Source organism: Mirounga leonina, unplaced genomic scaffold (assembly GCF_011800145.1).
Source record: "Mirounga leonina isolate KUSES-001 unplaced genomic scaffold, KU_Mleo_1.0 Mir_91, whole genome shotgun sequence".
Classification (NCBI taxonomy): domain Eukaryota; kingdom Metazoa; phylum Chordata; class Mammalia; order Carnivora; family Phocidae; genus Mirounga; species Mirounga leonina.
This window is the reverse complement of record NW_023270839.1, coordinates 9,605,727-9,630,433: the sequence shown is the minus strand read 5'-3', so window position 1 is coordinate 9,630,433 and position 24,707 is coordinate 9,605,727. Positions and strand designations below refer to the sequence as shown.

General features: G+C 47.8%; 1 protein-coding gene across 2 annotated transcripts; it reads right to left on the bottom strand.

Annotated features, from left to right (window-relative positions):
• Positions 1-5,939: 5,939 nt before the first annotated feature.
• KLHL33 (kelch like family member 33) lies at positions 5,940-13,633 on the bottom strand. 2 transcript variants are annotated; one of them, XM_034993925.1, is made up of 5 exons: positions 13,523-13,633; positions 12,486-13,241; positions 8,174-9,098; positions 7,891-8,058; positions 5,940-7,783 (listed from the first exon to the last, which is right to left on the bottom strand). In XM_034993925.1, exons 2-5 carry the CDS (start codon positions 13,228-13,230, stop codon positions 7,231-7,233), a joined length of 2,391 nt encoding a protein of 796 aa, XP_034849816.1. In that variant the 5' UTR covers positions 13,231-13,241; positions 13,523-13,633; the 3' UTR covers positions 5,940-7,230. The 2 variants fall into 2 exon arrangements, with proteins under 2 accessions (XP_034849816.1, XP_034849817.1); XM_034993926.1 differs by lacking the exon at positions 13,523-13,633 and having other exon boundaries at positions 12,905-13,099.
• Between the last annotated feature and the right edge of the window lie 11,074 nt (positions 13,634-24,707).

The following is a 24,707-nucleotide window of genomic DNA, read 5'->3' as shown; positions in this document are numbered from 1 at the left end:
AGATAGCCAGATAAACTATCTCTGCCTTGTAACAGAGAAAATCTCTCGACTGGCAAAAAGTTTACAAAGTCCAAATTTAGTTTTTCTCTCCAGTGGACAGTTGTAAATGCACATTGCCAATATTTGTTCCTTTGAGGCCTGCTTTTCTAAATTAGCCACTCTCTTCGGTTGAAGCAACCTTTCTTCAGATTATAGTGTCCAGGCTGATTCCTTTCTGCCATCCTCTCAGCTCTTTGAAGCCCCTTTATTAAGGGCCCTACCACCTATGAAAATTATTCATCTCTTCTCATCTGTTTTATTGCACACTTCTTGTCCTCCCATTTTGATTCGACAAACACCTGTTCGCTATAATATTATATGTCAACTACACTTCAATTAAAATATTGTTTAATCTGTTAAGCATCTACCAAGTGCAAATGATAGCCTGTAAAATGTATAAAACATGCATTCTTCTCAAGGTTTCACGATCTCAAGAAGGAGACACATGCAGAAGTCACAAAAATAATAGGCGGGATTATGAGACATGCTATATTCCACTAGGGAACAAACTACAGGATTATGTGGGGTAGGGAGTTTGAGTAACTTCCTGGAGGGATAGGACTTTGAACTGGGAAGGGCGGGACTCCTCCAATAAGAAGCTGAGAGGAGTGAAAGCCTGGGGAACGTAAAGGCCACTGGTTTCAATGGATTTGTTCTCTTTTGTGAATAAGTACCTTTAGATTTACAGCTTATGTTTCTGTTCAGTCTAACTACTGCCAACTTCGAAACATCATACAAGTTGTGATACATGGACAAGCACTTATTCGGTAACACCTGACAGCCCTAAGCAGCCCTTCTGGGACATCTGAAAGCCACATCAGCAGGTGGCAAGAACTTTAGGGCATTCTTCCTTCTGACTCCTCTAACTCAAAACAACCCTGCATTTGGTCTCTGGCTTGTTAACATTAACATTCATCCAACAAATATTTATTCATTGACATCAAATTAATCAGCATCCAAACCAACCTCTCGGATGTAGGCAGTGAAGTCATGTTTCCCTAATAGCTGTACAGCCCCAGAGTTGTAGTCAACAAATCCAAGGAGACACTGTGGTGATCTATCAGATTCAGCACTCCTTCCCACCCTTGTGCCCTAGTATTTGTCTAGTCACTGTGGTCAGGGAAGTGGACCTGTTTCTCAGCCTACAGAGAAGTATTGGGAAGAGGTCTTGACAGAAGACAGTGAACAGATTTAATATATTGTTCCACCTTCTTCTGCCTTTTGCATAAAAATATAATATCAACTTTCATAACGTCTTGGGATATTTGTTAACAAGTATTAGCACTAAATAATCCCTGCTGTCTAAAACTCACTTAATAGGTAACTTCAACACCTGCTCTGTGCATATTAGCAAACATGTGTTTGAACAGACTACACAAGTGGTTAGAGACCATTTTGGGTGGCCACATTCTAGATATGCAGCCCTAACAAAAACTTACCCAAATTCACTACAGAAGTTACTATGGCCAGGTACTCTAGCACTTAGCATTGCATCCCATAACACTGCTCCTTGTGAGGGCCTGAGAAGAGGAGTCCATGCTGTGGATCAGCTATCCTGGAGGCTGTAAACAGGGCTGGACAATCTTGCCTATAGCTTGCTAGCCTCATTTTAGCAGTTGGAGAAAAACAGCTGTTATCACTTTCCTAACTACTCATTAATTTCTCACTTGACAGTCCAAAGTGTTCAAATGACTTGCCCAGGTTGAAATGGTCAGTCAGAGAAAGGGCTAGGACTAGAACACAAGTACCTTGATTTCCAGTCCAGACCTTGGCCACAGTAATCTGCTCCCTTTGACATGTCTTTAGCATTATTGCCTACAGAAGACCACTGTTAAAATGAACCATTGCCCTGGAGGCTTTTTTCTTTTTCTTTTTTAGGTTTTATTTATTTATTTATTTGAGAGAGAGAGAGAACATGAGCAAGGGGAGGGGCAGAGGGAGAGGGAGAAGCAGACTCCCCGCTGAACAGAGAGCCTGATGTAGGCCTCGATCCCATGCCCCTAAGATCATGACCTGAGCCGAAGGCAGACGCTTAACTGACTGAGCCACCCATGTGTCCCTGGAGGCCCTTTTCATGAACACATTAAAAGAGTATGTCAGCAGTCCATAAGTCTTGGAAGATGGGACCTGCCTGAGGCGTAAAGACTCATGTCAAAAAAGTAATCATATTAAAAACATGATCGGGACACCTGATCTCACATAGGACTTGAGTGCTGCTTCTGGGTGGATGGGGCATTTCAAAGTAAACTTTGGATGTAAAAATAGTGGACTTGGGGGAATCTTCTAATGGCTTGTAGGAATAATGAAATCAAACATGGGAATTAGGATAGTCCCAGGAAGAGTGGAATACTTGGCCACCATGTTAGAGTAATCTAAGATGGGGGTGGAGATGGTATAGTATAGTAACTAAATGTGCACTCTGGAGTCCAACAGATCTGTGTCTAAATTCTGCTCTGCTATTGATGAGCTGTGTGACCTAGGCTGCAGAAGAAAATAAGGTAAATAATCTCATAAACCCTGAACTGAGTAAGAGACTGGTCTCTGAGTCTGCAATAAGTCCAGATGATGCTGATAAGGTAAAGGGGCCAGTCAAGATCCTTTATTTGAAAAGTTTCACCTGATATATTGTACTCATAACAATACCTGGCTCAACATATCCTGGCAAATAAAACAAACTACTGGGAGGAAGAGCCCCTTGCTCTGGCTGAGCTTCTTTGAAATTCACAACTAGTATGTGTTACAGCAGTTGTATATCAGACTCCTCAGGACTATGTCTCTAAGCCTCCAATGCCATTTATACCCCTTGATTGCTCCCATTTGTAGATTCCAATGATGAGTTTCATGAATAAAATGTACCACTCTGTGGAGGTGGATCTACACTGGAGAGGTAGCATAACAAAGAAAGCAGGCTCAGGGGCGCCTGAGGGGCTCAGTCAGTTAAGCGTCTACCTTGGGCTCAGGTCATGATCCCGGGGTCCTGGGATGGAGACCCGTGTCATCAGGGAGTCTGCTTCTCTTTCTCCCTCTGCCCCTCCCCACCCCACTCATTCTTTCTCTCTCTCTCTCAAATAAATAAATAAAATCTTAAAAAAAAAAAGAAAGACAGTGGGCTTGAAATCCTTCTACTTGAGTTTGAATATACACTCAACATTTACAAACTATGTAACCTTAGGTAAATAAATTCACTCCTCTAAGCTTCAGTTTTTTAATCTGTAAAAAGGGGATAATAATAGCATCCACTTTTTATGGGTCGTATTGACATTTAAAAGATAATGTATGTAAAGCATTTAATACACTGCCTGGTACATAGCAAGCACTATAAGACAAGCAGTTTTTACTTTGTTATGAGAGAGTTGGCTTTCATCGGTGACAGTTTGCTTGAAAAGTATGCATTGGGGTTCACATTGCCTATCCGATGATTACTCAAGCTGGTATATAGCTAGGAGACCCTAACCCTCTAAATGCCTTGGCCCTAGCTAGAGTCCAGATGAACCCACAGCGCTATCTTAGGAGCAATTTTAAGCCAGAGTAGCTGGGGATATACCTCGTAACCCTGTGTGTGGCACTCATGGTCCCAGGGGACTGTACAGCACATTATCTTGTTTGACATCATCTAGTTCACTGATCAAAAAGGATGTGGCCTTGGAACTTGGTTTACAGACTACCAGGGCATACTTTTCCAGATTTGCCTAGAGGTCCTTAAGACTATCCCAAGCTCTGGAGCTCACGATTCCACTAGCACTATGATGTTTATGGTACAGGTATGATCCCTAGTTTATGGACTAAGATACTAGCATTCAAAGTGATTAAGGGACTTACAATTACCAAAGGAGCAATTGATCTGGGGCTCGAACCCAAGTGACTGATTCTAATTCAGTACACTTTTTTTTTAAGATTTTATTTATTTATTTGAGAGAGAGAGAAAGAGAGAGAGCACAAGAGGGGGGAGGGTCAGAGGGAGAAGCAGACTCCCTGCCGAGCAGGGAGCCCGATGCGGGACTCGATCCCGGGACTCCAGGATCATGACCTGAGCCGAAGGCAGTCGCTTAACCAACTGAGCCACCCTAATTCAGTACACTTTCAAGCTGCCCTTTTTTTCATTATTCTAATCAGAAATACAGATGATTACATCTTAAATTATCAGCTATAACAATAATATCATGAACATCCTATCTCTTAGAGAAAAAAAGACTATAATCTCACTGCTAGTGACATACACATACATCCCTGCATATATATATATGTGTGTGTGTGTGTGTATTTTTTTGTCCTGTATTACCATGAACTGTGATAAATTCATACTCTTCCACATAAAGCCCCTTGATCCCAGAGGTTAGCCAGGATTTGGAATGTAGTCTATGGCCCTGAAAGAGTAGTTAAGACTTTCCTGCCTATAGGCCTAAACTGTGATGCTTGTCCAAGCCAGCCTCTTGGTCCTCGTGTAAAGATATGTCACCTGGAAACTGCTTTCATAAAAAGTTTTCCTCTTCCTTATCCAGACTGTGCCACATACTCCTGATCTGAGGGTCATGAGTTCAACCCTGCATTGGGCTCTACTCTGGGTGTGATGCCTACATTTAAAAACAAACAAACAAACAAAAACCCTAAATAATGAAAGCTAGAGACTTCTGTAATTAACTACTCTTATCTGCATACTTTTGGACCTTTGGCTGTCAGCTCCACCTGGGATGGAGTCATGCCCTTTTGGACAATATAGCTTTCTGCCACCTCTTTGGGGTTTTTTTTTAAAAAAAAATTTTTTTTAAGTTTATTTATGTATTTATTCATTTAAGTAATCTCTACACCCAACATGGGGCTTGAACTTACAACCCCGAGATCAAGAGTCACATGTTCCTCTGACTGAGCAAGCCAGGCACCCCCTCTGCCACCTCTTTGGATTGGAGAAATAAGAGAAGGCCCAGGAGAATGCATTCTCTGGAACCAGGGGAGGAGAAATATTTAGGATAAGAGCCAATTTTAAGCCAGTCAATCCTGCAGAAAGATGAAGAAGAGTGAGGATAGCCTTAGATTATTTGGTGAGAAGTAGGTCATGGTGACAATGAGGGAGGGTAGTTTCAATAGTGTGGTGGAGATAGGAGCCAAATTACAGGGGACTTTTACATGCTTTTTATAATAAAGAAACTCATACAAGAATCATTCGATAATGATGAAACATTTATTTAAGCCTGTCTTTGCCTACAAACCGCAAAGAACATGTTCACAGAAGTTCATCCTAAAGACTCAATCCTCATAGTTCCTCGGGACCTTCAATTTCCTTCTTCTCTGGTTTCTTCAATCTTTCTTCCCTTTTCTCATATATATCCTACTTATCCCTCCTCATATTCATCTACGCTCCAAAACAGAGATATAGGAGGAAAAAAAACCTTAATAATGAAATCTCAAAAATATAAACAAAAGTATGTCAAGCGCCTCCAGGCCAGGATGAAGAAATGTACAAGAGAGGCTCCTTTATCTCACCCTTAGGAGCATGAGAATCTTAATAAACAATGGTAATAGATAACTGACCTACACAAAGAATTGGCCCTTCTTTGCCCTGAGCTGCTCAGGGGTCAGAAATGGAAATACCAGACAGGAAAGACTTAGGGGAGTTGTGAATGGAGGGAATATACAATTAAGTGAAAGCTACGGTCTTCAGAAAAGCTCCAGAGAAGAGGGTGGGCTGGCAACAGCAGCAGAAGCCTCCGAAGAACCCTCTGGAATACTGACTTCTCCTTTGCTAGAGAGACACAGGGCACTACATGTCCCACTTGCTTCTTTTCTCTGACTGGAATGCCTTCCTACTTCTCTGACTGGTGAGTTTCCAAGGGGTTTTCAAAGTCCAACTCAAACTACACCCATTTGATGATGACTTCCTTAGCAGAAGCCTTCCCTGGGCAGAGTTCACTCCTCCATTGTCTGGGCTATCATACCTCTAAGAGCGAGGGATACGAAGGATGAGATAAGTGGCCATACTCCTAAGTCCACTGACAAGTCTACCTGCTGGTCAGGAGCTCTCTGATCTCTGTGTCCTTAGGGCCTCATTTAGTGCCTGGAACATAGTAGGTGATAGATCACTCTGTGGGAGAAGGGAGAAGTGAAAAGAAAAAAGGGGGAAAAAGGAAGGAAGAGCAGGGTGGAGAAAGGGAGAAAGGAAGCATCTGACTTAACTTTTCCTGGCCAAAAAAAGGGAAGTGGATCTTAAAAACTCTAGAGGAAAGGGAAAGAAAAGGGGGAAAACACTTTCCTGAGTCCTCTCTGCCTCTCACTTTTTCTCTCTGCCACCTCCTCTCACAACTCCTCTCACAACTGAGGTAGGACCTCACACAGCAACTGTCCTGTTGTCAATCCTGACCCCTGAACCCACCCCCAAGGAAGGAAAGAAGCCAGTCAGGCTTCTGGCTTCTTCCACCCCACCCCCTCAAACCTCATCCCATCCCTTTCCCACTACAGACGCCTCACTCCTTCACCTGGCCTTCCTCCTCCTCCCCACACACAGCACTCCCGCCTCTTCACCAGGGCAACTCAAGCCCCTGTGCAGCGCCAGGTCGGGACAAGGACTTCTGCCAAGAGGCTCTTAGGGGCAGCGTGCAGTGTGTGGGCTGAGGAAATGCCGGACTGAGCCTGCAAGTTACCTGAGAAAGAATATTGCCAAGAGGGCTTAGGTGTCCCAGGGGTTGGAGAGTAGAAAGGAGCAAGTCCTGAAAAAGGGAAGAGCATGACAATTACAGTCCTTTCCCCCACACTTCTCAAACTCTTTCAGGGGTGGCCTTTCCACAGTTTTCATCTTGATCCATGAGTCAGAATCATCATTTTTCTGACTGTCCTCTCATGGCCCCTACACATTGACTACTGGACCTTCTTAACTATCTTCCCAGCCAGATGCGCCTGCCCCACCAACAATGGGGTCAGGGTCCCTAAACCTTGTAGAGTGGCTCCTGGGCCTCCTCGCCTTATCCAGGCATTCAGCTGCTTCCCCCTCTCCAGCAGCCTTTTCCAGGAATTCTGGAGCTACCTTTTGCTCAATGAAGATCATATATACAAAAGCAGTTTGTGAGTTATAGAACACTGCGCTGGAATAAAATGCTATCGTGAATAAAACCTTCTCTTTCTCCCCCCATCATCTCTGTCCTTCTCTCATGATGTTTCTGATCCCTTCCTCCGCCCCCGCCCCCATCCACTGCGGCTCCGCACTCAGCCAGCAGGTTTGGCTTGGTGCCGTGTGGGAACCAAAGCTACGTGCTGCACAGAGGGCAGCGTCAGGATGCAGGCAGGCATCTCAGCCCGAGGCCTGGGCAGAGTTCCCAGGCAGAGCCATCGGTCCAGGCCAGGACAGTAAGCATGGATGAGGTGCGAGAGGGCATAAGTACGGTGGCTGTAGCCCCCCAGCACCAGTAGCTCCCCCTGCAGCGCAGCACCTGCAGCCCCCACATGGGGGGAGGGCAAAGGTGCCAGATGAGTCCAGCTATCAGTCCTCGGTTCATAGGCCTCAAGGCTCAGTAGGTCTCCCGTCTCGCCTAGCCCACCTGCTACATACAACCGGCCACCCAGAGCAGCCATGACATGGCCAGCCCGAGGTACCCCCATAGGGCTCAGAAGTGTCCCTGGCTTCTCAAGCTTGGGGTCATAGTGCAGCAACGAGGCCAGGTATTGGCCAGCGCCGCTGCAGCCTCCGCTCACGTACAATCGGCCCTCCAAAACAGCAGCTGCGTGGGCAAAGCGTGGTGCTGGAAGGGCAGGTGCGGGCCTAAGGGAGAACAGGGCACGTGATCAGGCAAAAGTCCTCTTCGACTTCTTTTCCAAGTCCCCTGGTCTTTCCCTGATGTAAACAGGGAAAGCCTCTTCCCTGCTCACCTCCAGACATTGAGCTCGGGGTTATAGGCCTCCACAGAGTTGAGAGCAACATCACCATTTCGGCCACCCAGGGCGTAAAGTAGTCCATCCAGGGCCAGCAGGGGAAAAAAGCTCCGAGCCTGGCACAAAGGTGCCATCTCCTCCCAGTCCTCTTGACCGGGATCCCACCTGGACACAGCGGAACAAAAGAAGAGAAGAGTGACCCCGGGACTCTGTGGGTGGCCGGGCCAACGATTTCCCTCAGCTGCCCACCTTGGGGCCTGCTCTTCTGTGGGGCCCATACCTGAGAGTCGAAGCCAGGGTGTTGGCGTGGCCGTAGAAATCCTGTCCCCCACACACGTAGAGTTGGCTCCCTGCCGGGCTCGCAGCCCCATGCCGGAAGCGCCCCGGGGCAGGCAGGGCAGGGAGCCGTCCCCACTCCACAGTTCGAACCAGTCCCGTGCCGCAGCGGAAGGCCCGGGCCCACCACACTCCTCGGGAGGGCTGTCTTCTGGCCATGTCTGATCGGAGCCCATCCCCGCCAATCACTACCAGTGCCTGGTCAGGCTCCCTCCGCCTCTCTTGACCCGGAACGGCAGCTTCTACCAGGAGCTGATGCAGCAAGTCTGGGGGCAGGGGGGGAGGCAGCCCAGCGGCCCGTACCCTCCGCAGCTCCCTGGTGGACATGCGGCCAAAGCGAACACGTCGAAGCAGGGCCTTGGCCTCTGACTCCTCGGTCTTGGGGTTGGCAGCTAACCAACGCCACACAGCCATGAAGGCCTCAAACTCCTCTTGCACGTGTAGTTCATCGCTCTCCAGGAGCTCAGCCAGGCAGGCAGACGGTAAAGAAGGGAAAGTGGGGCACAAAGCCACGGCAGGCAGGTGGGTGAGGAGGTAGTGACGGGCTTTGCTCCAGAGCCTCTCTAACCCAGGGGCCTCAGCTATGGGGAACAGGGCCAGGCAACGTGCAGGGCTGAGGCCCCGTGCCAAGGCTCTCTGGCACAGAGCAAGGCAAGAAGAGCTCTGGTACCGCACAGCAGTCTGGGCAGCTCTCAGTAGTCCTGGCCACCCTGCCCGCACAGCACCCGTGTAGGCAAAAGAGACGAGGAGTCTCAGGTCCTGGGCAGAGATGGTGTGCAGAGACACCTCTGTGCCCTGGGATTCCCTCATCCCACTCAGGAGCATGGCGCCAAAGAACTCGCTGCCACAGGCCAGGGCTGCTCGGTGCACTGCAAGAAGGAGAAGCAGACGGGAATCCAGAGTGTTGCAAATTGCCAGGCACGATCCCAGCTTCACACCCCCAACTTGGGCCCACCACCCAAGGCCCCAGGCCGAACTGTGGTGTGCAACAGAATACCACGGGGTGCTTGTTAAAATGCAGGATTCAGGGACCCACCCCCAGAGATTCTGACTCAGTAGGTCTAGATGGAGACCCTAGAAATTTGTATCTTAACATTTTCAAGCACCCTGCATGAATCTCATGTTAGTGGCCTGAAGACACCACGATAAACATTGCTTCGGTTTTTTTGATCCAGGTCAACTGGAAAAAGAGCCTTGATCAATCAAGTTGAGTAGATGCTCTAGACAGCATTTGTTAAAAGGGGGCACAAAATAAACTGCAAAGACCAATGTGCAACTTACATAGGTCTCTGTTGTGCACAAAATAAAGTTCTTTCCTTTACCACTGTAAGAGCCACTGGCTTCAGTCATTCCGTTAGTCCAGTTTTACTTAGAAAATGGTACCACACTCAGGAATGGCTGTGACCTAACCTCCTCTAAGTGCCATTTCCTGCTTAAGATTTCCCATGTGCAGCTTTTCTCTGCACCACCCCCCCGCCCCTGATCTCAGTAGAATTCATGGAGTCGTGAATTTTAAACCGGAAGCCTTCAAAATCATCCTGTTCAATCACTCCTTTTAAGAGAAGGAAACTGAGTCCTAGAGAAAGGAAGTGATCTATTTTCTATTCCATGGCTGTCTGAGCTGATCTTCACCACCCACTGGCACTGACGTCAGGCTGCAAGGGGCATACTTTCGTATCAGTGCCCTTCCTGTCTGCATGGCCTCATGACACCGAAAATATCAGGTTAACAAATGCTACTAACTCCCTAGACTAATATGCTTCCCAATGCAACTCAATTTGAGATATTTGGCATCCAGAATGGAGTATTCTGACCAAAATATTTAACCCAAATCTAACTGAACCTTTAGCCCTCAATTCAAATTTATAGGAAATTGAGAGGCTAAGGGAACAAGTTAAAACAATGACAGAAAACACATACACATCTAGAAAATGGAGCATTCTAAGATAACTAATCTTGTTTCTTCAGTTAAGTCAAGTCATAAAAAGGGAGAGAGAGGACCATACAAGAGTAAAGGAAGCATAAGAGACATATATCTGAGCACAGCATAGTCCTTGAGTGGGTCCTGGGTTGAATGAACCAGCGCTAAAAGACATTTTTTGGCCAAGTGGGAAAATTTCAGCGTGGACTAGGTAATACTAAGGAATTATTGTTCCTTTTGTTAGACATGAGGAAGGTATTATGGTAATGTCCTCTTTTAAAGAGACACAGACCCAAATATTTGTCAGCAAAATGCCACAGATTTAAACTTCAGTGATAACTAAAATAAAGAGACGAAACAAATATCATAAAAATGTTAACTGTTAACTCTGGGAGATGGGTGTTTGAGTGTTCGTATTAATATTTTCTAATTTGCTGTGTGTTTGAAGTGCTTCATAGCCAAAAAGGGGGAAATGCTGCTGGAAGTCCTCTCAGGCAGCTAACAGGGCCGAACTCCTGGGGAAGCTTACGAACCTCCAGCTGCTCTGACCAACTGTGGCACATTGGCCTCTCTCAAAGGACAGGTGATTGTCTTTTTAAGCAGTCGGTAGCGCCTCGGTGCTTCCCAGGAAGTGATCATCAGTGACGGCTTTCAAAAACATATTGCCTGAGAAAATCTGCATTCATCAAAGCAGGTAAGCCATTTCAGTTCCCATATAATCAACCAACCTACAGCTCAGGGCCACCAGGAATGGGTCACAGCCACTTGTATTCTCCCTCCTACTCATCAGTATTCCCTAGAATTTTACTGGGCAGGTTTCCACCATTCAGTTGGAATGTTTCTTAGGGAAATGAAAGCAGGGATATAAGTATGTTTAAATTCCAAACCCTAGAGAGAATTTTATAACTATGAAATTGTAAATCCCCCCTCCATCTGCTACTATCAGAAATGATAACAAGCACTTTAGAGACCTGCTATGGATTGAATGTTTATGTCTCCCCTCCCCCCAAATCATACGTTAAAGCCATAGTCCCCAGTGTGGTGATATTTGTAGGTGGGGTCTTTGGCAGGTCATTAGGTATGGGAGTGGAACCCTCGTGAATGGGATTACTGCCCTTATAAGAAGAGGCATGAGCGAGATTACTCTCCCTCCACCGAGTGGGGATACAGTGAGAAGGTGGCCCTCTGCAAACCAGGAAGAGAGCCTTAACCAGAACCTGACCATAGGGGCACCCTGATCTTGGACTTCCAGGCTCCAGAACTGTAAGAAATAAATTTGTTGTGAAACCACCCAGTCTATGTTTTGTTAAAGCAGTCCAAGCTAAGACAGGATGCTTTTTCCTCTGGGAGTCCCAGAAGCACTTTGGGTTCCAGTCATTCTAATGACCAGTAGCTATGTGACTTTGGACATGTCTTAAAGTCTGGTCTCTTTATCAGTAAAGTATACAAGCTGAAGTAGACAATCTCTGAATCAATACCTTTTAATTTTAAATTTGTATGTGCCTGCATTCCAACTCCCATTTGTCAGATCCTTTGTGTCTTTGGTTTGGTTGCTTAGGAGGGAATGCATGGCCTAGTGAAAGCAGACTGGGCTAGTGAATAACAGCTTATATCCTGGTTCTCACCAGTTAACATCTCTGAGTTTACCGCTCTTCCCCTGCACCTAGGAATAATGGTACCCACCTCACTAGTTTACAGTGAGAATGAAAAGAGATGAGGTGTGTAAAAATTCCTGGACCCCAGTACCTCACTAAGTTAGTAGAATCTGAATAACACTCAACTTATTCAACCCTCGTTAGTTTTCCTGGTGATGAGCACAGTTAACTTCAAAGTGCCATGTCCTGGTGGTCTTAAGATTGTGGCAAAACAAAACCAGACCTTGTTCGTTAGCTGTAGGACTCATATCTACCATGGTGTCAAGCATTCTTAGGTGAGAGGACACAGTGAATTTTTCCACCATATTCCTCTGGCTTTCCTGTATCCTAAATAGAAGATGCCAAGAAGGGTCTTTGGTTAATCCCTGTTTGAGTCAATCACTTTCTGCTTGTTCTCCTGGCTTAGACTATACTCCTAACACCAGCCAGCTGGCTGGAAATTCCTTGTTACTGGCCCCAGGGAAAGCCACAGGGTCATCTTAAATCTGTCAGTGCTCCCAGGAAAACAACTCAGCTGCGCATGCCTCACTCTCAGTAGGTCTGGAAAGACACCAAAGGCCACCCCCATGGAAATTCTGACTGCGGCAGGGATCAAAACCGCTGTGGTAGGGATCAAACCACCTGCAGCCTGCACACACATATTTGCACCTGCAGTAAGGTAATGCCCCACAGGTCCTCACCCCGCAGCCGGCAGCCGCCTGCCTCCAGCTCCAGGTCACACCCAACGCCTTCTTTGTATAGGAGCTCGATGCTATGCAGGTTCTCCCTCAGCTCCTCTGCCGGGCTGGGCTGCTTTTCATCTTCCCTGGCGCTTCCAGTCCCCTTGCGTCTCCCCTGGGCCGCGGCCTTCACCCGGGGTGCTCCCAGAGCCTCGGCCACGACCAGCACATCTCCCCACGGGGCAGGGCCCAGCAACCCCTCATACGCAAAGGTCAGCACGGCCTCCCAGGCCCCGGCGGCCACATCGAGGCTGAGGGGTGGTCGTGGACCTCTGCCGCCCAGCAGCCTGTCTCGGAAAAGGCTGCTAATTGCAGCCAAGATTACCCGATGCACCCCGTATACTCGCCCCCCAACTGACACCTCTTCGTCCAGCAACAACCTCTGCTCCCGAAGCCGCTGTGCTTCAGCGAAAAACTGGCTCGGATGTTCCTCGCTGCGCAGTCCCTCCGGCTCCGCCGCGCCTTCTTCGTCTTCATTCTCTTCCTCCTCTAGGGACAAGGCTGGTGACAGAAGGTTCCCTGGGGCCTTAGGCCTGGGGACAGGCTCTTCCAGAGGAAAGGGGGGCAAACTGGGATCCTCGTCCGGGGAAGGAGGCCAGGAGGGCATTCTCCGGTCAGGTAAAGGGAGGTCAAGGTGGTCCTTCTGGGCGGGAAGAGAGACGCTCCCCGGGTCGGAGGGACGATGTGCGGAGTCCAAGATGCTCATCGTCCAGTTGGCTGTTTTGCCGCAGGTGAACAGAGGGAAGAGAGGAGGGGTTCAGTGCTGGACCCAGAGAGGCCGGAGGAACCCCGGCCTCCAGCCCAGCGACATGACAGCCCCTCTCCCTACTTCAAACCCCACTCCCCACCCCCATCCCAAGGCTCGAGCAGCTAGGCTATACTGCCCAACTCTGGGATTCACGAAGCGCGGCAAAGCATACAAGGTGCCTGTGTACGGACGGACTCAGTACCCTGAGTGTATCCCACCCGGCTTGCCCCCATCCCATCCCGATAGTCACCCTCCGAAGACACCAGCGTTCCTCCTGTCTCTCACTTGAACCTTCTCAGCTTCGGACCGTGTGGCAGAGAGAACTTGCCCCTTAACCAGGTCAGTGGCCCCACCTGACTAATTATAGCCGGTGCTGGCGGGCTTGGGGACTGGGCTCTGGGTGCCCAAATTCTGACACCCAATCCCCGGGCCTTGTCCCGAGATGACCTCCTCCCTTCCACCTGTAGGTCACATCCTTGTGCTGAGCAAGGCAAATTCAGAAGCCAAGGAGGATGCGACTGGGGGAGTGAGCCTGGTGAGAAAGGCTGTGTTCACCGGATGGGTCTGGAGGGGGAAGGGGAAGGCAGTCTAGTCTGCGCAGACCAGAAGGAGCATGGGGCCAGAAGAGGGAAGGGTGTGTTTGGGGTCAGTTCTAGGCTTTGGTGAAGGTGAAGGGGCAGGGATCAGGACCCCGCAGGTGATCCACCCCGCAACTCAGTATTTCCTCCCTCCTGGGGTGGGGTCAGTGGTGAGAAAGAGAAGCCCAACCCTGTGTGTTCAGAGAGTCGGGGTGAGTCTAACCCTCACCTAGGTCTCTGGGATGAGGACTGTGGAAGGTGGGGTGATCTCCATTGCTGGGGGGACGAAAGTCCTGGGGGGCCATAAACATTTTCACTGAGGCAGGACACCAACAGCTGCTCCCTCTACCCAGGATAACACCACTTTCTGAGACTCCCTAAATCTGGGGTTTTCGCTGCAGTTCTAGGTATCTTCATGAGGAAGGAATTTAGGGACTGGGACAGCAATGCCTCTTTTCTCCCCTCTCCCTGGAAGGTAGGACAGGTTGGGGGCTGCTGGGGTGGATTCCCTGGCCAATAAAAAGACTGGTCCAGGGGCACCTGGGTGGCTCAGTCGGTTAAAGCATCTGCCTTTGGCTCAGGTCATGATCCCAGGGTCCTGGGATTGAGCCCCCATCGGGCTCCCTGCTCAGGGGGAAGCCTGCTTCTCCCTCTCCCACTCCCTCTGCTTGTGTTCCCTCTCTCGCTGTCTCTCTCTCTGTCAAATAAATAAATAAAATCTTAAAAAAAAAAAAGATTGGTCCAGGCTGGATAGATTGACCCAACAGGCTGACTTAACCGGGAATCTAAGCACGATTGTTCCTTACACTCGGGTGAGAGTGTGGCGTTCACGTGGGGGAGGGGTGACACCAGACGGGTTCCTTTTTCCTCTCCTCTCAGTGGCACTATTTCCCGTTTCAAGAAGCCTGGGTCCAGCACTTGGCAGTTCCATCTGGATCATCTTCGCTTTGGCTAACAAGTCCTGGCTAGGCACAAGGCAGGCTTCACAGAGATCTTTTCAAACCTGCTCCTGGTAATGTTCATCCCCTCCTTTGATACGCCCTTTTCCCAAGTCCGCTGACCACCAGCCTGCACTTTTTGTGACTCCAGCCTGGACAAGTCATTTTAAGAATCAGGTGGAGGCATCAAATCAGTCACTAAAGTCTCTGTAATCCACTACCTCTGTGTTCTGCCCTTCCAGGAGCATGGGTGCACCTACCTAATATAGATCTGGAAAATAAGTTAGGGTTGGTCGGCATGGTGACCATGATTGTCCTTTTGTGCTTAGCAATGGCCAGTGTGGAGTGGAGGTCCAAGGCAGTGGCCAGGGAGTCAAGGTGGGGGGTGAGAGTAACTGAGGGGATGGCCGTGAGAGCTGGACAGATCTGGAAAGGGCCAAATGTGGGGAGATGCGGAATTGTGTGTGTGTGTGTGTGTGTGTGTGTGTGTAGCTGGCAGAGCAGGTTCTCAGGGACCCAACCTGAAAATGGACAGATTTGCTGGAACAGACTCCATATGCCAACTCTTTAAGGGAAAAATAAGGACTCATTCTAGGGATCTGCTGGGATGAGCACTAGACAAGACTACCAGATGAGAAATGCCGTTTCCTGCTCCCAGATATTTACAATCTTGAGATCTACCCCTCTGGCAAGGGAAGGGAAACTTTACAATTTGAGGCAAGAAGGAAAAGGACTCCTTTCTGGGAAGAGGCTGATGGGAAGGGAACTTAAAGGATGGGAGAGGAGAGTGAGGAGGAGGAGTTCTTTCTCCCCTTCCACTCACTTTTTTTTTTTTTTTTTTTTTGGTCACCCATGGTATTCCTCCAAATGATCTTCCTGATCCCCCCTCTCTTTTTTTTTTAAGATTTTATTTATTTATTTGAGATTGAGAGAGTGCACAAGCACAAGCAGGGGCAGGGGGAGGAACAGGGGGAGAAGCAGACTCTCCTGCTGGGTCCCAGGACTCTGGGATCATGACCTGAACGCAAGGCAGATGCTTAACCGACTGAGCCACCTAGGCACCCCCCGATCCTCTCTTTTTATCAACTAACTGCTAGAACATTCCTCCTCACAAACCCCAGCTGACAAGCCACTTGCTTCTTTGAGTACCCAGGTGAGACAATGGGAAGCTGGCTGAGAAATGTATTAAAGGGATGCATGCCTCAGAATGTCACCTCCCCTTGGAGCAGGGTACCTCATTAGCCCAAGCCTCCCCAGAAAAGACCCCGTGACTTCTGATTCTGTATGTCATTTTCAAGTTAACCATCAGAACACTCAGAGTCCTACAAGTCCCTGGACTGGCTAGTTTACAATCTTGCCTTATTTGTCCCAGCATAACCTAAGTCACTGACAGTAAACTGGGTACAGGGGTTATGATCTTGGCTGAATGAAGGGAAGCCAGGAATTGCCCCCTCAAAAACCCAGTTTTTCTCTATGTTCTTTTACATAAATACAAATTTTCTTGGAAAATATGGTCCCACAGTGATGAGGTCCAGAGGGCAGTTTCTTTGGTATGTTTTCCATCTTCTTCTCCTTAGCCACTGGGGTACTCACAAGGACCAATATCTCTGGAGACCTCAGAGTGAGAACCACACTAAGGTATGGAGCATACTCGTCATCTGCCCCCTCTCTCACCACTAATGATTCCACTTTTGTTTCCAGGACCCTGCTACAGCTATCCTTGCCATCATGTGGATGCTTTCCTACCTGGGGATCTCTGCCACAAGTGGTAAGGCCCTCCACTCCAGCCTTCTGTGCAGAATGACCTGGAACCCTGCTTTCTGCCTCTCTGAGGGCTGAGGATATAGGTGATGAAATGAGCAAGAGACTTCATCAATCACATTAGAAGTAGTTTACATGCAGGTAGCCCCTCACCTCCCTTCACCATTTCTCCCCATCCCTCATTTCACTAAAAAATTGTGTGGTGTTCTTTGATTATCAAATCTGGTATTCCTGGGGCATCTGGTGGCTCAGTGGGTTGAGCATCTGCCTTCAGGTTGGGTCATGGTCCCAGGCTTCTGGGATCAAGCCCTGTGTGGGGCTCCCTGCTCAGCGGACAGCCTGCTTCTCCCTCTGACCCTCTGACCCTCTTCCCTCTCGTGCTGTCTCTCATTCTCTCTCTCAAATAAATAAATAACTAAAATCTTTTGAAAAAAAAATTGTATTCCCGCCACTCCCATCTTACATACAAACTTCCATTCCGCCCTTTGGCACTGATGGTACCTAGATAGTCCTACTGCTCTGCGATGTGGTTCTCTCCCCATGAAGGAACGTGTGTTCCCAATCTCATTCCCAGGCTCCTGTATGATTGGAGAAGATCCAGGAAATAGGACTGACGTGGGTGTGCGGAATGGGAGCTGCCTGGGGCCAGAGTATCAGTACAGCTAGGATTTCCACAGTTGTCCAGAACAAGGGTCCTGCCTATATGCCCTCTCTGATCACCACCAGGTGAGTGAACCAGAGGGGAAGATGAGAGGGGTAAACCCTACCTAGCCCATTGCCTGGCACAGAGTAGATGCTCAAAAACCAATAATGACCTAAGGGGATTCATATGGGTGGGGTAAAACCTGCAAAGACAAGATAAAATTTAATATGTCTAGCAACTTGTGGGAAAGCTAGGTAAAAATATGAGTGGAATGCACTGAGCATGGTGTCTGCCTCTAGCCCCCTGATGTCTGCCCAGAATCTTCAGTGCCATTCTGTCCTCTGCCCTTTCTTGCTTTGTTTCAACCCCCAAAGTCTTCCAGGTTAGTTGGTATCTTACCAAGAGGCTTGAGGGGAAAAGGAGAAAATGTAGGTAGAGTCTAGGGCCATCCTAAGAGTATAATTTTTGGAGGAGGAGGAGTACAAGAGGGCTCCGTCTCAGCAACCAGGAGTTAGATGATGATGTAGGGAGGTGGAGATGACTGGTTGGCCGGTGTAGAGACAGTCCAAGCTCACATAGCAAAATTCAAAGTCTGCCTGTACATCAAGCAAAGTTTAGGGAGGGGCTCTCTCTTCCACCTGCCTCCCGTTTTCCCATCCCATATTACCAGGCGTCCCACTGCATTCTACTGTCATCCATTCTTCCCGTTAATACCCCTAAGCTCCCTCAGCTCTTTCCCCTGTGCTCCTCACTCCCTCCTGCCTCTCGAGAGGAGGAGGGAGCAATCATTCTCCCTCTTCCTGGGACCGTTCCCCAGTGATTGCCATGCCCTCTTAAGAGTTGCTGTGCCAGAACAAACTGTACCGTCATGGGCTTTTTTGGGAAAAGCTAAGACAAGAAGCATGAACCTATGTGAGGCCCTCCGCTCACATTCCTTATTGCTCCTTCATCCTTATCAGTGAGCACTCCTCCTCCACCCCTACACAGGCCTTCATGAATCACCTTTCCCAGGCTACAGTGCCCCTCACTGCCCTACCTCTGACTTCTAGGGCTTTAGAGTATGGGGGAAGGAAGCCAGAATCTGCTGTCCTTGTCTCTCTAGACCTCAAACCCATGACTCATTTGGAGACCGACCTTCTGACCTTTCATCTCTCCCAAAGCTGATCTGAACACGACCCCCGTCATCTCCAACTTTTTCCTCTGCTCCTATGCCCTTGTCAACTTTGGTTGTTTCCACGCCTTCCTTACGTGGTTCCCTGGTTAGTGTGGGCATGTATTAGCATGGGGTCAGCCTCTGGATTGGGAGGACGTGGGAGAGTTGGAGGAGCACCCTTGTGGTGCAGAAGTGGATGGTACTGAGGCTTGGACAAGAGATAGGCTGCATTCACTCTCCCCTGACGTCTGGTGTCTTTCCTTCCACTGGTACAGGCCCTGGCTCTCCTTCGTGGGCTCTCTGCTCTGCTCGCTCACCGTGTTCCTTCTCACTTGGTGGGCAGCACTCATTGCTATGTTGCTTATCCTTCTGTTGCTGCTCTACACATTCTGTAAGAAACCTGGTAAGTGGGCAGGCAGGTAAGGGAATGAGGACATGAGATACAGCACAAGGCCAACACCCATAAGAAACCCGGAACTACCAACAGTAATTCATTTCCTCTCCTGCCTGAGAAATGAGGCCCCACCTCTAGTCATTCTGCACCCCCTTCCTCAGCAGATGTGAACTGGAGCTCTTCGGTCCAAGTGGGCATCTACCGATGACTCAGTAAGCTTGATCAATGTGCAGGACCACGTCAAGAACTTCTGGTGAGGGAGTCTCTAGACCAGAGGTTGAACACTGGTGGCCTCTGGACTGGATCTTACCTGCACAAGTTTAGTTCAGATTGTACAGAATTTACAATTTTTAAAATTAACTGCCAATATTTAACATGCATCTGGTAGTTTGGGGCCTCCATCCCACAGGACACACTCAGCTGGAGCGAATTAAGTTGCTGTTCCATGGGACAGGGCACGTATTCTTCCGTTTGCCACAAGTTCCCACCTGGTCCACTTTAGTCTTTGATATTAGATGTCTGGTTCTTACAGGCTTTTGAGTTTTCAATCCCTGCTCTAGCCATAAAAGGAAACTAGCTCCCCCAAATCCAGGAGGGACAGGGTAGACAGAGTAGGCCTCCCTGGGGAAGGATGCTCCATGGCAGAGCAGATGCCACAGGAATCAGGGTTCCCAGCCTCCCTCATTGTGCTGTGAGATGGAGAAGCCTAATACTCTTGGTTTCTCCCTAAAATCCTCTCTAAAATTCCCCAATAGGTGGGGAAGAGCTGATCTCTGTTCCTTGCTGAATCTGGGGTTTCTTTTTTCTGCAGCCGAAAGGCTTTTGAAGATACGGTGGCCTTATACCAGAGAAGCAGAACCACCAAAGGGGAAACCCTAAATGTACTTCTTTCAACATTCCTGTTCCTTCAGGCTACATCCCTGAGCAGGACTTACAGGCAAATCAAAAGTAGGTATTCAGGAACAGTGCCACCAAGTGGGGAAATTGTCCCAGAGTAGGAACTGACCATGGTGCTCACCTCTCCTCTGCTCATTCTTCCTAATCGTGTAGTCTGAGTGGCATGTATCTTCATGAAGTCCTACGGCAATATTCCCAGGATGCTGCCCTCATAGTCATGAATTTGAGGAAATCCAAACTACAGAGCAAAGATCCCAGGGGTTCAGCTAGTCCAATGGCTAGGTAAACTGAAAAACAGGCTCCCTTCCTCACACTGCCTTCTGTAACAGGAGCCTACCTCAGATCCTTTAATCAGCCTGCCCTGGGGCCCTATATATGACACAGTTGCATGCTGTCCAGGGGCCTGACAATCCCCCGGTGCCTTCACTCGTGGAAATCAGCAGAACACACTGACCCTGTACTGCCAATAAGAGACTCGGGAGAGACTGAGCTAGGAGAAGTCCACCATTTAGGACTCAAGGAGCCATGCTTTTAGTCTCTTGATTTTACAAAACTGTGAGGCTATCTTGAGAAGCCTCAGCCAAGAGCCCAAAGCTCCCTAAAGAAAGAAGTCTCCTACTAAGCAGTACCAGCTGGGTCTACAGTGCTAAAGAAGGTCCTCCCTCCAAAATCCATTCCATCCCATAATATTAAAAAAAACTTACAAATAAATACCCGAGGCTAATACATAATAACATGCTTGATTCCCATTTATAAAATTAACTCCCCAAGCCTAGAGAGGCAGAGATCACTCTTGTTCTCAAATATATTCAAGAAGAATTTATCTTTTTACCTGTATCCCAAACACTCTATCTTCCACTCCAAAATGTGATTGTAAACGTCCATGTCTTAGTGTATTTTCAACCCATTTATGGGTCTATCCTTTGTCAATGAAAAAAGCGGTTTTTTGTTTTGTTCTGTTTTTTTGAAAAAAGTGTTTATCAGTACTTTCTACTTAACCAAAAAGAGTAAGCAACCAGAAACTTACTCTTTTCCCAAGTGCATATAATCCTAATTCTTTTTATCTTTTGGCCCAACTCTTACTTGATAGTCTTTATCTCTGGTTTACCGCCACATCAATTTATCCATTCATTCAGCAAATGGTAACTGAATATCCACCCTATTCTAAGTACTGGGAGATTACATGGCAATGAATAAAACAAAAATCTCTTGTCTCATGGAGTTTGTATTCTAATGGGAGGAGTCAAACAACAAACCAAATAAAACTATTAGATTAGAAGATGGTAAGTGCTAAGAAGTGAAATAAAACAGGGAAGGGGGCTAGAAAGTGCTGGAGAAGTGTAATTTTAAGTAGGGTTGTCAGGAAGGCCTCACTAGAAACAGGAAAAACTTTGAGCAAAGACAAAGATTATGAGACTGCTGGAACAAGCTCTAGCTGAGGAAGAGCTTTCGAAGCAGAGGGAGCAACAAGTACGAAGACCTTGAGGGGCTGGCACATCTTCAGTGTTTAAGGAAAAACAAAAAGACCATTGTTGCTGGAGCAGAGTGAACAAGGTGAGTAGCAGGAAATGAGGTCAAGACAGTAAGTGGAGGCAGGGCAGATCATGGAGGGTCTCACAGGCCTTTGAAGGACTCTAGTTTTTACTCCAATATAGGAAGACACAGAGGGTTTTGAGCAGCAGTGTGACATAATCTGGCTTCTACGGGAACACTATTCACTCTGGCTGCTGCGTTGAAAACGGACCTTAAGTGGATGGACAGTGGTAGAAGCAGGTAACACCAGCTCCTGCAATAATCTCAGAGACAGAGAATTCTAGCTTGGTCCAGGGTGGCAGAAGTGGAAGTAAGAAACAGGATTCTGGATATATTCTGAAGGTAAAGTCAGTGTGATTTGATGAATTGGATGAGATGAAAAAGAGGTGCCAGCGCGCTTTGACATGAACAACTAGAAGGATGGGGTTGTCATTCACTGAAATAGGGAAGTCTGCAGCATGAAGATGGGGAGAAAAAAAAAGCTCAGTTTTGTGTATGCCAAATTTGAGATGCTTATCAGCCATCCAAGTTGAGATGCCAATCGGCAGCTAGATATTCAGAACAGAAGTCCAGGTTGGGGCTAAAATATCGGGAGTCATCCACATTGAAATGATTTTAATGTGGGACGTCTGGGTGGCTCAGTCGTTAAGCGTCTGCCTTCGGCTCAGGTCATGATTCCAAGGTCCTGGGATCGAGCCCTGCATCAGGCTCCTTGCTCCACAGGAAGCCTGCTTCTCCCTCTCCCACTCCCCCGCTTGTGTTCCCTCTCTCGCTATCTCTCTGTCAAATAAATAAAACCTTGAAAAAGAAAGAAATGATTTTAATGTATAAGACTGGACGAAATCACTGAAGGTGTTTGTAAATAGAGAAGCGGTCCAAGGACTGAACCCTAGAGTTACTAGCTTGTGGAAATGAGGAGAAACCAGCAAAGGAGACAAAGAGCAGTTAGTAAGCTAGGAGGCAAACCAGAGAACGTGTCCTAAAGCCAAGTAAAGAAAATATTTCAAAGAGGGAGTGTCAAATGCTGCTGATCGCCTACATGGGATGAAGCTGAATCTGCCATTAGAGTTAGCTATGTGAAGTCATTGGTGACCGTGATAAGAACAGCCTTGGTGGGTGGCTCAGGTCATGATCTCCGGGTCCTGGGATGGAGCCCCTGCTCAGCGGGGAGTTTGCTTCTCCCTCTCCCTTTGCCCCTCCCCCTGCTCATGTACACATGTGTGCTCTCTCTCCCTCTCAAATAAATAAATACAATCTTAAAAAAAAAAAAGAATAGCCTTGGTGGAGTAGCCTTCATAGGGAGTTGGTTGAGAGAAATTGGGAACAACTCTTTTAAGATGTTTTGCTACAAAATGGAGCAGAAAAATGGGAAGCAACTGAAAGGGGAAAATGGGCTCAAGGGATAATCATGTGTTTTAAGATGAGGAAAATGAAAGCATAACTGTGTGCTGAGAAGATCTAGGAAAGAAAGGGAAATATGGACTCTACAGAAGAGGAGAAAGAACTGTTGAGAGATGCCCTGAAAGGCTAGAGGATGGGATGGACCTTAGAAGTAGTTGGACAGGAGCACGGACAGTTTGTTTATGGCGCAGTTTCTCAACCTTGACACCAATGACATTTTAGCCTAGGGAATTCTTTGTGTGGGGAGCTGTTCTGTACATTGCAGGGTATTCTGCAGCATCACTGGCCTCTACCCAGTAGCCCTGTCTCCCAGTTGTGACAATCAAATGTCCTCTGGGGAGCAAAATCAATCCCAACTGAGTATACAGTAACAGGTATTAATGTTAATACAGGAACAAAAGGGAAAGCAGAGTACATTGGAATAAATACTGGAAGGTGGTTAGATGTAGTGGTGGGAGCTCGTGAATGTTCTCTGCTTCTATCTTTCTCACTAAAATAGGAGCCAAAGTAAGAGTGAGAATCAGGGGAGACATAGATTTGAGGGGCTAGAAGGTATAAAACGGTTATTGGAAAGAAAGCAAGTGAAAGGACTAGGGAATATTGCAAGGTGGCCTAAGTTTTAGGATGATGAATTTAATGTAAGACGAGTCAGCCTGTTTTTCACTAGCCCTTTCAGCTGCGTGGCTCTAGGAATCAAGTATGTGAAGAGTTGAAGCATGACAAAAGCAAGAAAGGCAAAGGAGGTGAGGCGTTTGTAGTGAAGTGCTCATGACTGGAGTTTAGCTGGAGGGAAATGAAGACACGTAGGGGATGAGGTCAGTGGAAAGGAAGATCGACAGACGGCAGGGCCTGATAAAGAGAACTGTTAGGTTCAGTGCACTAAAGGGAATGAACTGGAAAGACAGGAGGGATGTCTGAGATCGAGATATGGAGGAGCTGTAGGTCTAGACTAGGACCAAGGGAATGAGTAGCTGCAGTGGGGGTGGAGGACAAGATCACCAGAGGAGCACAGAGCTGAGACCAGTGTTAGAAGGATGATCCATACAGGTACTAAAATTGAGATTTGGGGTTTTTTTAAGATTTTATTTATTTGAGAGAGAGGGAGACCACAAGCGAGGGGGAGGGACGGAGAGGGAGAAGCAGACTCCCCACTGAGCAGGGAGCCCAACATGGGGCTTAATCCCCAAGACCCTGGGATCATGACCTGAGCCGAAGGCAGATGCTTAACCAACTAAGCCATCTAGGCGCCCCTAAAATCGAGATCTGACAGGAGCGGTTGCGGCATGGTATAATCTTAAGAATGGTATGAGTTTCAAAGCTAAGGTGTGTTAGGGATGAAAAGGAATCGACTGAACACAGTGTGAGGAAAAATGAGGACACCCGTACCATCTCCAGGGCCAGGGGTACAGAGGATGTGGGGGAGAGAAAACAGCACCACTAGAGGTGGTAGGAGAAGCAGAGTCCTCAGGAGACACCTGGGCTCTGAGCAGGAATGTAAAGAGAACATTCAGAAGAGAGGGTGAGGACACAGGTAATTTTACTAATAACCAGCTATTAGTTCCAGAGAGCACAAAATAATTTGAGAAGGAACAAAAAAGGGGTGGAGAGTAATGGTTATTAGAGTGCAAAGCTGGGAGGTGACTTGGTAGTTTGGGACTTCTGGTGGTGACTGACAAACAAGAGAAAGGCCATGACGACATTAGTTCCGGCGGCTGTGACCAGGAAGGATCGGGGCACCCTCACGAGCCTGCCCCTGGAAGTGTACAGAGGAGTATGCACGAGTAAGTGCACGGAGAAGGAACAGTTTTACTCTTCAGTTACAAATCAGTACAGAATAAGACCTGGCTCCAGGCTATTTTGAGGCAAGTCCTGAGAACCTACTTCAGAGAAAGTAAATGAGATGACAAACACAACGCAGTTGGCACAAAGCAGGACACTAAAACAGTATTAGTAATACTAACACTATTATTAAGGGGATGTTAGGCAAGCATCTAAGATGCCCCTTCCGTCTTAGCTCAGAGCAGCAGCCCTGGTCAGCCAAGGCCCTGCTCTGACCCCTGCCTCCTCATCCACTCACCCCATCAACAGGAATTTATCCAGGGCCAGCTTTGTATCATTCTTGAGTAACACAAACCAA

Bases quoted from the DNA above. Each gene is read 5' to 3' on its own strand.
- KLHL33 (XM_034993925.1), bottom strand. From the start codon at position 13,230: ATGAGCATCTTGGACTCCGCACATCGTCCCTCCGACCCGGGGAGCGTC. The intron at 9,099-12,485 runs GTGAGGACCTGT...TCCTTCTTGCAG, and splicing joins AGGCGGCTGCCGGCTGCGGG to TGCACCGAGCAGCCCTGGCC. The intron at 8,059-8,173 runs GTATGGGCCCCA...CGCTGTGTCCAG, and splicing joins ACCCTGGCTTCGACTCTCAG to GTGGGATCCCGGTCAAGAGG.